The sequence below is a fragment of the Clupea harengus genome, chromosome 21 (assembly GCF_900700415.2).
Source record: "Clupea harengus chromosome 21, Ch_v2.0.2, whole genome shotgun sequence".
In the NCBI taxonomy this organism is placed as follows: domain Eukaryota; kingdom Metazoa; phylum Chordata; class Actinopteri; order Clupeiformes; family Clupeidae; genus Clupea; species Clupea harengus.
The window spans coordinates 13,771,712-13,787,185 of record NC_045172.1 but is presented as its reverse complement, the minus strand read 5'-3'; the positions used below and the strand labels follow the sequence as shown (position 1 = coordinate 13,787,185).

Sequence of the window (15,474 nt, the reverse complement as noted above, 5' to 3'; positions counted from 1 at the left end):
GGCAATTCAACCACTGCCAGAATATTTATTTTGCAGAGGGATGAGGAAGAATATAGGTACCACAGGGGACCACTGACAAAGGCATGAACAGTTGTAAGCTTGGTTGATGGGTTGAGAAATGTGTAGCTACATGACTGCCGAAAATCCAGAAAGTTGTGGTGTCTCTTCATCTCAATCCATTAATCTCTTTCTGTCTGTCTGTCTGTCTGTCTGTCTGTCTGTCTGCCCCCCCCCCCCATCCCAACATCTCTCCTTCTTTGTCATTGTCTTTCTGTTTTACACACACATTCTGTCTGTCAAACATTGGCTCAATACATTCTCTTTTTGAAACAGCATTATTATAACTGTTGTATTTAACTGTTTAATTTCTGGCCTCTGCTTTCTGGTTAATGCTGTTGAAAGGTCATACCAGCCTTTGAATGGATTTCGCTGAACAGCAGAAATTCCAGAGCGACATTCCTGTCTATCTGATTGGAAAAGTACTAGACCCTCCCACACAGCCTACAAGATGTTCATACAACAAACAGCTCACACTATCATACATTTTGCACAGGGCAGCTTGTGGGTATCAAGATTTTTTTTTTCCAAGGCAGCTAAAATTTGTTTGTTTCCATTCAGTTTCACTCCTCTATCTGTCACATCAATCCTGTGAATATGTGTCCCAGAGAGTAAAAGAGTGTGAACTGAAGTTAATTTATATTTGATCATGCATATTTGACTCGCTAAAGTGCATATGTGATGCACTAAAGCATGAAAGTCCATTAAAAAAAAAGGCCATTTTTGCTGACAAATTTGCCAAATTAAAAAAACTCTATGACGTCCCATGCTGTGGCAATCCTTCTGGTCTAAGATTATGTCATCTCTTAATATTAAGAAATGCCATTTTAACAACAACAAATCTTCGCATTTATCTCATGTCTCTGTCATGAGATTTTTGTTCATTCCATTTTGGAATGTGACATTGTGACCACATGACCATTTAGGACAATCTGCACAATGGGTTATTCTGGGTAATTCGTTAACCAAGGGGTAAAAGATACCAAGCAATGTTACTGCACAGAGAAAAACAATGTTATGGGAATGTCATTCAAAATGTGGGGACTTTTGGAAAGAGGGAGAGAGATACAGAGGTGCAGTGACAGACAAGAGAGAGAGAGGGAAGGAGAATGACAATGGCAAAAACCTCTCATGAATCTCTCTCTCACAAACACACGCACACACGCACGCACGCACGCACGCACGCACGCACGCACGCACACACACACACACACACACACACACAGTCAGACAGACACACAGACACAGTCAGACACACACACACACGACAATAGCAAAAACCTCTCATGCTCATGAATCTCTCTCTCACAAACACACACACACACACACACAAACACACACACACGCACAGTCAGACACACACACACAGTCCGACACACACACACACACACACACACACACACACACACACACACAGAATCAATTGTTATAGGGGGAAGAAACTGAGGCAAGTGAGCTTCATGTGAAGCAACAGACTCCTTATACATCATTCACTATTTTTACCTGCATTAAAAATTAACTGTGAGCTTGAATGAAAACTAGATGAATATTTCATAATTTTCCCTCAGGGGGATAATCTGTGGGATTTCCTGGTAGAGTATTCAAGTGTTTGGGGTTTATGTGGTTTTTCAGGCATTTTTGGCAATTCGGAAGGGAGTGCAAATCATACTGGCTCTTTCGCTCGCTCTCTGTCTCTCTCTCTCTCTCTCTCTCTCTCTCTCTCTCTCTGTCTTCCTTTCTGTATGTGATTTATTTCCCTGCATTGGATGGGCTAAAACAGAAGAGGAACATTTTAGCCCTTTCAGACACCTGCTCAGGCTAACCTAATTTTAAAGTCACGAGACAGGTTTCTATGGAAACCGTGCAATAGCCCCTCACAATCATTATTATATTTTCGGATGAAAAAGGTGTTATGCATTTTTGGAAAGTAGAGTGCTGGAACTCGCTCCCTCTCTCTCTCTCTGTCTCTCTCTCTCTTTACATATATTTCACTGATTATATTTCACATTTCATACATATTTCATATAATTTTCTATTTTTGAAAATATCCTTAATATCACACACACACAGGCACACATTGACTAGCTAGGGACTATGGACATTTACACTATATACACACAGATAAAATACATATATCCCATGATCCTATACCATTGCCAGAGGGGTAACAACAAGTTGATGTTAAATTTAGCCATTGCCTATAATTTGTATAGCCGCCTATTTGTGTGTGTAAGAGAGAGAGTGAAACATGGATGCAGTTTGTGTGTGTGTGTGTGTGTGTGTGTGTGTGTGTGTGTGTGTGTGTGTGTGTGTGTGTGTGTGTGTGTGTGTGTGTGTGTGTGTGTGTGTGTGTGTGTGTGTGTAAGGGGGCTGAGGCTGCGAGGTAAGCATCCATTTTGATAATGTGGTGAATGAGGGACAGTAGGCTATACACTTCAAAGGGTTAAACCAAGAAAGACACAGACAAAAGGATAATGCAATTCCTTTTTACTTGAGAACATCTTTATGGGATTGAGAAATGAATTGACTTAATTGATAGAAATAGAGAACAGTTTTGAAAAGACATGTTTTTTTATTTCATGGTATTGATGGGGAGGCTTCACAATGTGATACAGTAGTCAAATCTGTGGAGGGAAAAAAATAATTCAAGCGCAAACACGTTGCGCCTCTAGTGGTGAAACCTAAGAGAGAAAAGAGATTTAAAAAGGCGCTGATCACATTGGCCCTCTTCAGCACTCGTAGCTCCATCTCTCATCTTTGCAGCTGTCACAGCCAACGCTTAAGACGATAAAAACGACTTAGGACGCTCAGAATTTAATCTTCAAGATCTGTCGCCAAGAGGCTATTGCAGGTTTGTGCATTTGTATATATTCAAGTGCTATGGATAGTATGATATATATATGACTGCAGATACATTACCTAACGCCAGCTAATACTGAGATGCTTTCAGCTGATGAAACCGCTAGCAAGCTAGCAGGCTCGTATCAGGCTTGTGTTACTGAATAAATCTTCGATTTTAATGCTAGCCAGCTAGGCAGGGTTTGGATGCCACTGGCTTGCGTGATAGTTCACGTAGGCTTATATTAGTTGTACGGTTAATACTTCGTTAATGTGTGTTATTACTGTATAATTACGTATTATTATAAGTGAATTGTGCTGTTGAGCCATATCTTTTTTGTGATCGCCGATATCTGAACACAAAACCGCAGGATCTGTCGGCGAAGCAGGCTTAGCATTCCCAAAACGCCACTGAAGCACTTGACGATAGCCATACAACGCCCAGTTCCACGGATTGTTTGACATCCGGATGGCAAACATTACTCAGCTTATTTTGAGTATTTGAACGACTGTCAATCGTTGTTTGCCGATGATATGAACATGTTTAAATGATAGATAGTTGCCTTTTGGTAATAGCCTATTTTTTGACATTTCTAGTCCACAGCTTGTCCATGAAACATTTGAACAACCAACGTCAGTCAGCATTTGACAGCGTTTTGAGTGTCCATTTGTGCTCTAATGTTAGGTTTAGTAATATTAGCTTTTTCTTTTTTTTCGTTAACATTTTTTCAACTGCAAATGTTTTTAAAAAAATCGTTAACTCTGAATACTTTTTGTTTAACTAACTTCTACAGAGATGCAGCCTCTGAAGAGTTTTTGTCGGTGCATATTTAATATGGATCCACTGATTTTTTTTATTCTAGGCTGAAGAATGCCTTGTGTTAGGGATACTTCTTGGGTCCTTAAAAGCCAAAATCCTATGTATAGAATATGTCGTACGTAAAGACACGAAGAAAACTTCTTAGAGCCTGCAGGGTTAGTTTCTCAGCGGATTTTGAGTTAAGCCCTTTCATTGCATTGTTCATCAATGTGGTAAATCAGAATTGAACAAATGTGCGTATTAATATTATCATTTGTATTATTATTATTATTATTATTATTATTATCATACGTCTATAACTCTTTACCAGTTGAATTGCTTCGAAGTTAAACAGTAATGGTATTGTTGTCTGAATGATGTGCTTTTGTGTCACATGGCTAGAATGTGATCTTCCCACAGTAAATGGCTACAGTTGCCGTGAGCTCAACTGTTCTGTCATGTTCATTCTTTGCCTAGAAATGAAAAAGCAATGCAACTTTTTCAGACCCTCACGGAACGATCCCCACGGGGGCGCTAAACGTCCACAGTTCTGAATTTTAGAGCCAGGAAAAAAAGACGTTATCCCTCTAGCCAGCAGCACCACATGTGAAGGCATTGGTATTTCTGTTGAGCATAGGCCATTAATACGTTAATACTATAACGGAGGTTACAGAACAAGAACAAAATTACAGTGAAATTACTGTGATCATTATTAACCCACATAAATATATAGGATGACACCCTGTTGTATGTGTGTGTTTTTACTAGCTTTGGCAGAACAATAAGATGTCTGATAAGAGTGAGCTGAAGGCGGAGCTGGAGAGGAAGAAACAACGTCTGGCCCAAATCCGCGAAGAGAAGAAGAGGAAAGAGGAGGAGCGTAAGAAGAAGGAGGTGAGTAAGTTGGAGCTGATCTCAAGTGGGGAGACAGGTGTCAATACAATACAATCACTGAAGTATTTACATCACAGAAAGTATGTGTTTGTTTGTGTATGTGTATGTGTATGTTGTTGTGAGAGAGTTGCAGGGTTAATATCCTCTCTCAATCCCCAGGCTGATGGCAGAAAGGAGGGGGCGTCTCCTCCCCAGGATGACTCAGACCTGGAGAGGAAGAGAAGAGAGGCTGAGGTTTTGCTCCAGAGCATGGGCATCACCCCGGACAGTGCCATGGGTGAGAATTATGGGAAATGTAGTGTTGTGCCGCTCTGCCTCGTCTAGTCCAAATGTATTAGGAAATCTTAAAACTGCACCAATCAAGGAACATTTTAAGGATCAATTCCAATCATAATAATGGTTGTAGAGGCTCTGGACAGGTGATGCAGAGTTGTTTAGCTGCTATTTAGCACATATTGATGTTTGTTACTGAGAAGTAATTATCTGACTGTAGAAAAAGAGAATGTTCAAATTCTTAAGCTTTCAAGCTTTGAGTTGCATGAATTTGAGACACATGGTAAAGTTTCAGCCAAAGATCATTTGCGATGTGCACACTGCTTTTTCTTTGTTAAGTAAGATTGGGAGGAAATTGGAAGTAGAGTGTGTTTTGTAAGGGTGTAATCCAGAACCCGTCTAGACTCTGTGTTGTGGGGAACATAGAGTCCCTTGTTCAAGAATTTATGGGAGTCTAAAAAAGAATCAAGAAAACCTTAAAGCCCGTAATGTGCGTAACCGCAGAGGGCAGTAATGAGCCATTTAAATGATGGATAAATTCAATTATGTGGATGTGCACGAGAAATTTAGAAGAGAAGAAGCCACCCACTTGTATTCTGTGTGGTTGAAATTGTTTTAGGAATAAATACTACATTGATGTATGTTTGCATGTGGATTGCATCTGTTCGCTAACTCCTCCTGTTTGCATGCGCATCGCCTTTGCCGATGTTTGTTTGTTTTGTTTTGCAGTTGCTTTGAATGTCTTTTTGCATGCATCGTTTTTTTTCTCGTGTCTTGTTCATTCCTCTGAAAGATGTTTTTTGTTGTCTTTTATGTGGAATGAACACTGGTGTCTTCATCTTTTTATTTGTTTTGAAGCGCATGTTGTCTTTGCATGGATTATAACACACATTTTCTGTTTTGTCTTTCTCTCCTCCTCCCCCAATTTACTTTTTTCCAAATGTTTGATGCTTCTTTGATTTGGTTCCTCTTGTTTCTCCTATAACTGAATGTTTACCTACTCTCCTACTCTGTGTGCTAATATTCATTCATACACACTCCTTTTCCCCCCACTTTCACCCTCTCTTTTCCCCTCATTTGGTGTGTGTGTGTGTGTGTGTGTGTGTGTGCTTGTGTGTCCCGGTGTGTGTGTCTCTACTTCTTGTTTGTGTGTGTCTTGGCATGCTTGTGTGGATGTGTGTATCCCTCTGTGTGTGTGTGTGTTTGTGTGTGTGAGTAGTTCAACCCCTGAGAGTTGTAACAGAGGACACGTGTCTGTTTCACTATCTAGTCCCCCCTCCCATGTCCCCCAGTGCCAAGTCAGTGGGCACGCCCAGCGAGGCTGGCAGCCAGGACTCCGGAGACGGCACCACCGGGCCCAGGTGGGGGCACGCCTACATGTGCGCAAAAACACACACACACACTCACACACACACATACTAAAACAGCAATTAATATATCGACAAACAGACACGGGTGAAGTCTGATATCAGCTGCACTGGGTCACAGGTGAATGCTGTCCAAATTGCCATCCCAGTATAAAAAACAACAGGACCTGAGTTATGTTTATATACTGAGAATATCTCAGTGTATAATATCTCAGAACATCTCTTGTTTAAAACATTTAGATTGCCTCCTGGTTGCTTGACTTGAAACTTAACCAAGGTGTGTAGATATGCTTGTCCCACATCAACAGGAAGTGGTGTACAGAAGTAGTATGCTTCTATAGGTTAGGTAAGGTTAGATAATAACACAGACTACTTGTTAGCAACTCACGTCCTCACTTAGCATGTGTATATAAAATAATTAAGCTACGATGATAATATGACTAATGTAGCCCTGTTTCACTGTTAGCACATGGTGCAAACATCAGAGCATAGGGCTCTTAGTTGCTCCATCTCGGCTGTTTCATAATCTTTGAGAACATTCAGGTCCATTTGGGGATGAAAAACATGTATCAGGTGTGCTTGTGCTCCGGTTAAGTCCAGCTTGGACCTGATTGTTCGTTCTGAGGTCCATTTAGAACTGGATTTGAGCTCCTATAGATCCTTCATTTGTTCATTTTTGGATTAGAATAAAACCTGCTGCTGGATGTGGTACAGAATGACTGTGGAATGTTTTTGTGTCGTTTTCAGGTAAGTCAGACAGTGTGTGTGTGTCTCTGTGTGTGTGTGTGTGTGTGTGTGTGTGTGTTTGAATCCTGGGGAAAATAAAACTGAATGACTCTTATAATGACTTGTAATGTGTGTGTGTGTGACCAGGGCTTCACAGCTGGAGAGGGCCTACAAAATGCTCTTACTTAATTTTCAGTAGCCTCGTAAATACAGTAGATACAATGTAGTTATTGGATAATTAAGGGTTCTAATGCAGTGTACTTCTTATATTAGTATGATATAAGGTGTTACTAACCATAACCATACAATACATCATATGATAACATGGGCTTATACAGGAAGTATAGTAATTAAATCATTATGTAAGTGTGACATACATACAAAATGAGGCGACTGAAATCAATATGTAACCCAGAAACGTTTCCAGTGGGAAAGACAATTTGCTGTTTAGGTGGTGTTGACTCATCTTTTCCACTCTCTTGCTTTGACTGGTAAAACTTCCTGTCTGTGTTTGTCTCTCTGCTACATTCTTGTGCTGATTTTAAGAGGACTGTGTGTGTGTGGTGTGTATTTCTCTTTAGCTAAAGAGGACTGTGTGTATGTGTGTGTGTGTGTATCAATCTGTTTCTCTGTGACTCTTAACAAGATTCTGTGTGTGTATGTCTGCATGCTTGTGCGTGTGTGTGTGCGTGTGTGTGTGTGTGTGTGCGTGCGTGCGTGCGTGCGTGTGTGTGTGTGTGCGTGCGTGCGTGCGTGCGTGCGTGTGTGTGTGTTTCTCTGTTGCTGTGCCTCTAACAGGACTCTGCACTGGGACTCTGATCCGTCCACTCTCCTGCTCCACTCTGACTCTCACCTGGGGTACTGCCACACTGCTCTCCTCTTCCTCTTCCTCTCCCCCTCCTCTCCTCTATCCCTCCATCCATTCATCCCTGGCTCATCTCCCTTTCTCATGTTCTGCTGTTCCCCCCAGGGCTTAATATTAATTTCCCTTTTTAATCTGTGCGTCTTCCATCTGTCTCTCCATATCCATGCCTGCACTAGTTCCTTTAGTCCTCCAGTGTCTCATTCCTCATTGAAACCCGCATTGCATCCCTTCCCCCATGGTTAGTTTGCGTCTGGAAACATCTGTGTGTGTCTGTGTGTGTGTGTGTGTGTGTCTGTGTCTGTGTGTGTGTGTCTGTGTGTGTGTCAGTGTGTGTGTGTGTGTGTCTGTGTGTGTGAGTGTGTGTGACAGAAAGAGATAGATTGTGGGCACAAGTGCACATAGAGTGGTCCCCCTGTTTGTTTGTTTTCTGGGGCATTAACCCATGACGATGTGTGTGTGTTATTAAGTTGATATTGGTGTGTGTGTGTGTGTGTGTGTGTGTTCAGACGAGGCCCGTTGAAGCTGGGTATGGTGAAGGTCACTCATGTGGACTTCCCCCCAAAAGAGATGGTCTCTTACAGCAAGGAGACACAGACTCCCACACAGACCCAGCAGAAAGAAGGTAAACATACCGATCACACACACACACACACACACACACACACACACACACACACACACACACACACACACACGAACATGTGCAACGCTGTCTTACATACCAACACAATTTTTTAGCATGTACACAGCAGTGGCATGCACACTCTTCAAGACCAGGTATGTACGTAAATGTCATTGTCTGTATCTATCTACTCTTTGAGTGGTGGTAGGTGAAAAGGGACTGTATATATATGTATGTATATGTGTGTTCATTCTCTCCCTTCTTTGCAGAAGAAGAGGAGGAGGAGGAGCTGGCAGTGATGCCTCCTGCTCTTGAGACTCAGGAGGACGCTCCCTCTCAGAAAGAGGATGAGGAAGGTATGCCTTCAGCATCACCACTCCATACACGTCTCTTGCTGTGTCATGCTCTCTCTCTCTCTCTTTCTCTCTCTCTTTCTCTCTCTCTCTCTGCCCCTCTGTCTTTCTCCCCACTCTCTGTCTTTCTCCACACATTCTTTCTTCCCCACACGCTGTCTCTCTTTACCTCTCTGTCCCATGTCCTCACTTCTTAACCTCATTTTGGGTGTCTTCTGTATCTCTCTTTCACTCCTCTATCCTGTCTTGTTCTCTCACCTTTCATCTCTTTCTCTCTCTCTCTCTTCATCTCTCTCTCTCTCTCTCTCTCTCTCTCTCTCTCTCTCTCTTCCTCTCTCTCAGCCCCACCTCATGAGCTGACGGAGGAGGAGAGGCAGCAGATTCTTCACTCGGAGGAGTTTGTGGCCTTCTTTGACCACAGCTCCCGCATCGTGGAGCGCGCTCTCTCCGAGCAGGTGGACGTCTTCTTCGACTACAGCGGCCGAGACCTGCAGGATAAAGAAGGGTGAGACACGTTTGCGAGTGTGTGTGTGTGTGTGTGTGTATCTGTTTGCGTACATTGCCTAACTGAAATCTTTCTGTTTGTGTGTAACAAAGTTGATTGACCACATCTGTTAGTATATTTGTATGCAGGTGGATGTATCTTCCTCTTGAAGAGTGTGTGAGGACTAATAAGACCAATTGGTGTGTGTGTGTGTGTGTGTACTTACACATGCATGTTTGATGTGTGTGACTGTAGGAATGTGTTATCTGGTACATTTGACATGTCTGTATGGGTGTGTGGTGCTGGACCTCTGCCCCTATATCTAACAGGTGTCTGTGACAAGTCATGTGATCCAGTGTATATGTTTTTGTATATGTGTGTTGTGCAGAGAGTCGCAGGCCGGAGCCAAAATATCTCTGAACAGACAGTTTGCAGATGAGCGCTGGTCCAAGCACAGAGTGGTCACTTGCCTGGACTGGTCACCTCAGGTATGTGTGTGTCCTTGAAAGAGAACAACAGTGGAATAGGATTATACTGCTTTGACTAGTTTGTACACACGTTCAAATGTTTATGTGTCTGTCTGTGTTTGTGTGTGTGCGTGTGTCTATCTTTGTGTCTGTGTGTGTGTGTGTGTGTGTGTAGTACCCTGAGCTGCTGGTGGCCTCCTACAACAACAATGAGGATGCACCACATGAGCCTGATGGAGTGGCGCTGGTCTGGAACATGAAGTACAAGAAAACCACCCCAGAGTATGTCTTCCACTGCCAGGTGAGTCTCTCACACACACACACACACACACACACACACACACACACACACACACACACACACACACGGACACACACACAGACACTCTCACGTGACATTAAAAAGAAATATATAGTCAAATTATAATTTGTGCAACTCCAGTCACAACCTCACAGAGGCATGGATAAAGATGATTCAACATTCAAGCAAGTTTTACTATTTGTTGTTTGTTGTCATTTGCATTATGGGAATTGAAGTTTTCTCTGTCTGTATCCCCAGTCCGCAGTCATGTCAGCTGCGTTTGCCCGTTTCCATCCCAACCTGGTGGTGGGTGGGACCTACTCAGGGCAGATTGTGCTGTGGGATAACCGTAGCAACAAGAGAACCCCCGTCCAGAGGACCCCACTGTCAGCAGCAGCACACACGGTACACACACAAACACACACACACATAACAAAGACAGAAGGACCATGCTGCCTGCTGTTCTACACACAGTACACACACATTTTGGAAATAAACATGCACATACAAGTGACATGAAATCACGCAGTCGCATGTAGCACCGCATTACAAAGGCACAATGCAGAGCAGAGCTATAATACTGTACACCATTGCATGGCCAGTTCTTACAGATGCTAATGTGAATGATGTGCCTCTTTCTTTCTCTTGTTCTCTCTCTCTCTCTCTCTCTCTCTCTCTCTCTCTACCTCCCTCTCTCTCTCCCCTGTCTAGCATCCTGTGTATTGTGTAAATGTGGTGGGAACCCAAAATGCCCACAACCTCATCAGCATCTCTACAGATGGCAAGATGTGCTCCTGGAGCCTGGACATGCTGTCTCAGCCACAGGTACACACACACACACACATACACACATACACACACACACACACACACACACACACACAGACACACACACTCACGTACACTCAGTATGACTCAGTATGATGTGCTCCTGGAGCCTGGACATGCTGTCTCAGCCACAGGTGCACACACACACACACACACACACTCACCTACACTTCAAATGACTCAGTATGTTGTGTTCCTGAAGCCTGGAAATGCTGTCTCAGCCGAACGTGCACACACACACACTCGCTGACTTGCAGCTACATGCTCTGTCAGCCATGGCTACCAACCCACAGACTCACACACATGTTCACACTACTAAAACTTATGTTTTACTCCAGTCTTCTTTAGGAGGTAGTCTATGTTTCCATGTATGTTGTAATGCATGTAGATGTGTGTGTAAGCTGAGTGTGTGTGTCTCCTCGGTGGGGTGTGTAGGACAGTCTGGAGCTGGTGTTTAAGCAGTCCAAGGCAGTGGCCGTCACCTCCATGTCCTTCCCCCTGGGCGATGTCAACAACTTTGTGGTGGGCAGCGAGGACGGCTCAGTCTACACAGCATGCCGACACGGCAGGTGTGTGTGTATGCGTGTCTGTGTGTGTGTGCACGTGTGTGCGTGCGTGTGAGTGTGTGTGTGTTTTTGATGTGCCACTTCAGTGTTCAGGCGTTAGTTGTGAACTACTGCTGAGTTCCAAATGTTGGTTGCATGAAGACGTAACTAAAGTTGTATGTGCGTGTGTTTGTGCCGTGGATGTGTGTGTGTGTGTGTGTGCGTTTTTGTGCCGTGGGTGTTAACATTGCAGCAAAGCGGGCATCGGTGAGATGTTTGAGGGCCACCACGGGCCAATCACAGGACTCCACTGCCACACAGCGGCAGGCCCAGTGGATTTCTCCCACCTGTTTGTCACCTCGTCCTTTGACTGGACCGTCAAGCTCTGGAGCACCAAGGTAGACCTGCAGTCGAACTATACCACCATGCATTCACCAGTCAAACTATACCACCATGCATTCACCAGCTAGTTATTCTTATAGGACAGACATAAGGTGGTGCATCATAAAAATAGCAATTAATAGAATATAATAAAATTATAAGTAATTGTTTCGATAATATAATACAATTATTAAAATAAGACCTAACAGAGCAAACAAATCTAGAACTTGCCATAATTGGTTTATTTTACGTCAGAGATTGTATGTGCTTTTTTGGGGGGGGGGGGAGGTTATTGCGTACGTCATTCTGATGGTATTTGTAATGCTGTACCTGTCTCAAACTGAAGTCTCTGTGTGTGTGGACAAGTGTAAATGGAGATGTTTGTTTCTGTGTGTAGAACAACAAGCCGTTGTACTCGTTTGAGGATAACTCGGACTACGTGTATGATGTCATGTGGTCTCCCACACACCCTGCCCTGTTTGCCTGTGTGGACGGAGTGGGACACCTGGACCTGTGGAATCTTAACAATGAGACAGAGGTAAACACACACACACACACACACACAGACACACAGACATACACTCACACACACACACACACACACACACACACACACACACACACACACACACACACACACACACACACACACCACACAGACACACACACCACACAGACACACACACACACACACACACACACACACACACACACACACCACACAGACACACACACCACACAGACACACACACACACACACAGACACACACACACAGACACACACACACACACACACAAAATGAAATGCAGCCTGTCTAACACTAACTAGTCAGTTACATCCATGCTCATGAAATCTTTCTAAATTGGCTGTCATTGCAGGTTCCCACTGCGTCAGTGACGGTGGAAGGAAACCCCGCGCTCAACCGTGTGCGCTGGGCCCCCTCGGGGAGGGAGGTTGCCGTGGGCGACTCAGATGGCCAGGTCCTGATCTACGATGTGGGAGAGGTGAGCTGGACTCCACCCCACAGACCACCCTCCGGCTCCAGTTAGGCAGAATCAGGCTGTCTAGTTTAATTCAGTTATATTTGTATTCACACATATTTATATTGGTTAAGGCTTTTGTCTCAACACTTTCAATGGTTTTGTTTTGTATTCGCTAAATTCCATACAGAATGACCTCATTAACTGAATACTTTTTAAAGTTAATTTATATCCCCAGTTAGGTTAGCATTAATGCTTTACCTGAAAACTTGAAATCAGAACTCAGCTGGTCCTCCGAGTAGGCTTAAAGCTGACAGGGTTCATGAGATCCAGACGTTAATAACAGGACTAAGACAATATCCTCAAGTGCTCTCTGGACTCCTGTGTGTGTGTGTGTGTGTGTGTGTGTGTCTGTGTGTGTGTGTGTGTGTGTGCCTGTGTTTGCATGTTTATGTGTGTGTGTGTGCCTGTGTTTGCATGTTTGTGTGTGTGTGCGCCTGTGTTTGCACGTTTGTGTGTGTGTGTGTGTGTGCCTGAGTTTGCATGTTTATGCGTGTGTGTGTGTCTGAGTGTGTGAGTGTGTGTGTGTGTGTGCGCCTGTGTTTGCACGTTTGTGTGTGCCTGTGTGTGTGTGTGTGTGTGTGTGTGTGTGTGTGTTTGCACGTTTGTGTGTGCCTGTGTGTGTGTGTGTGTGCGTGCCGGTGTTTGCATGTTTGTGCACCCTGCGGTGGTGCCTGCAGACTCTTGGACAGCCCTGTTGACCCTTCTGACATCCGCTGGAGAGGGTGGGTCATTGGGGGGAAATTAGCCGTGACCTCTTGACTGATAGGGGAGTTCGGGGTGGGTGTTGTTAATGGGAGAAGGAAAGAGGAGAGCAACAGAGAACATATATCAGGACAGTGATCACCTCCGGAGAACATTCATTAATCCGGAGCAAAACATATATCTGACCACAAGCGCCAAACAGAGGTAACCGTGTCTGGCTCGAGCTGTTTTCAGTCTGCTTATGTTTATATGGCTCATGGTTTAGTCTGAGCTCTGATAAAAACAAAAGTTCGGTATGGTGTGTGGACACTGACTTTGTCCATTTGTCTCTTTGCTTGTTGTATGGTAGACATGTTCAGGCTAAATTGATGAGTATAACAGTTGTTGACCAAAATCAACTTTTCTTTTCTTTTCTCTTTCTGCAGCAAATTTCTGTCCCTCGTCAGGATGAATGGACACGCTTTGTGCGCACGCTCTCTGAGATTAACGAAAACCGGGAGGATGCCGAGGAGCTCGCCGCCCAGCGATTGGCTGCCTGATCGCCAAGGCAACCTGGAATCAATCCCGTTGCTCTTTTGGTTTCCGGCCTGCACTCTCTTCCTACGTGTTTTTATTTAAACAGATACCTGGCATGAAAAATTACAAACTTCCACATTCAGGATTGTTTTGAACTAGCTCTACCAACACTAACTCAGAACCTACCACTCAGATATGCAAAACTTTTTATCTTTCAACTTTTTTGTAGTGCTGTTTTTCAGTGCATTAACTTAAACGCTCAACATTAATTGTATTTATTTAGGAATGAGGTTTTGTTATTTTTATTCCTCGTACTATTTTATTTTATAATCTAAGCAGTATAGTATAAGCAATGTTAAAAACATTAACAGTTACATTAGACACTACAAAGGGTCGGGGGGTCAGGGGTCAGGTGCTGTTCTCCTCCTGACGCTGTACCACGTGTAGTAAAATTAAGGAATAGCTAACGCTAAGCTATCACAAGTGCAGTCCAGCAGTGAGGTCCCACCTTTTGGACCCTGATGCCTTAAGCCCCACCCACCTCCCAGCCCAGTGCACCAACCAGCCTTGAGTTCCGTCGAACCACACCTCAGTAGATCCTCAATACCCAATTTAGTTGCAGTCCAGTCATAAAGGGTCCGTTACCCATCCATCCACCCATACAGAACAATAGAGGTTAATGTAGATTTAGTGTTGGATTGAGTATATGCTGAGGTCATGACCTCTATACCTCTCGACTTTCTCATCAATCACGCATGCATACATTTCAAACAGGAAAACAATTAGCATCATTTTAACCACAGCACACATTTAGAATCTGTTTTATTTGGACAACATCCATAATCATACATTTCATTATTTTGTGGCATGTTTCTCCAGCAAGTGCTTGACTTTCCTATTACAAGCACCAGGATCTTGACCACTACCAGCCAGTAGTGTGGGCTGCAGGCTCTCTGGACCTCTCCTGGCTTGGAACTACTTGGTAACCGTTGCAGTGCTTTTTTTTCCCTACTTTTAAACCAAAGCGAGACCTTGTGCTAGTCTGTTCCAGTGTTATTCCTGAAACTCTTAGTCTTCCCTATCGGAGAGACTGTATGAAGGTTTGCAGATGGGTCTGGTAAATTGAAAATTGATCGAACACACACACACTTCGAAACATCAAGTGCATGCATTCCACACAAACACATTCCAGACATACACCTACAAACACACACACACCTACAAACACACACACACACACACACACACACACACACACACACACACACACACACACACACACACACACACACACACACACACACACACACACACACACACACACACACACACACACACACACACACACACACGTGGTTTTTGAAATGTGCATTTAAAAAATGAATATGAAGTGACCAAGTCCAGTATTCCAG

The 15,474-nt window shown here is 43.7% G+C and overlaps 1 protein-coding gene across 8 annotated transcripts; it reads left to right on the top strand.

Moving 5' to 3' along the window:
* Positions 1–2,769: 2,769 nt before the first annotated feature.
* On the top strand, positions 2,770–15,273 carry dync1i2b (dynein, cytoplasmic 1, intermediate chain 2b). 8 transcript variants are annotated; one of them, XM_031558318.2, is made up of 17 exons: positions 2,770–2,908; positions 4,463–4,588; positions 4,748–4,865; positions 6,132–6,222; positions 7,753–7,812; positions 8,326–8,441; positions 8,714–8,797; positions 9,137–9,299; positions 9,667–9,766; positions 9,921–10,046; positions 10,305–10,451; positions 10,758–10,871; positions 11,310–11,443; positions 11,673–11,817; positions 12,198–12,338; positions 12,680–12,805; positions 13,972–15,272. In XM_031558318.2, the coding sequence occupies exons 2-17, from the start codon at positions 4,481–4,483 to the stop codon at positions 14,083–14,085; spliced, it is 1,887 nt and encodes a 628-aa protein (XP_031414178.1). In that variant the 5' UTR covers positions 2,770–2,908; positions 4,463–4,480; the 3' UTR covers positions 14,086–15,272. The 8 variants fall into 8 exon arrangements, with proteins under 8 accessions (XP_031414178.1, XP_031414175.1, XP_031414174.1 ...); XM_031558315.2 differs by having other exon boundaries at positions 6,081–6,222; XM_031558314.2 differs by having other exon boundaries at positions 6,081–6,222; positions 8,711–8,797.
* Positions 15,274–15,474: the final 201 nt, after the last annotated feature.

What these genes read in the sequence shown, in the direction of transcription:
- dync1i2b (XM_031558314.2), top strand. Translation starts at nt 4,481, where the DNA reads ATGTCTGATAAGAGTGAGCTGAAGGCGGAGCTGGAGAGGAAGAAACAA. An exon ending in AGGAGCGTAAGAAGAAGGAG is followed by an intron (nt 4,589 to 4,747) that starts GTGAGTAAGTTG and finishes CTCAATCCCCAG; the next exon opens with GCTGATGGCAGAAAGGAGGG. An exon ending in GACGGCACCACCGGGCCCAG is followed by an intron (nt 6,223 to 7,752) that starts GTGGGGGCACGC and finishes TGCCTCTAACAG; the next exon opens with GACTCTGCACTGGGACTCTG.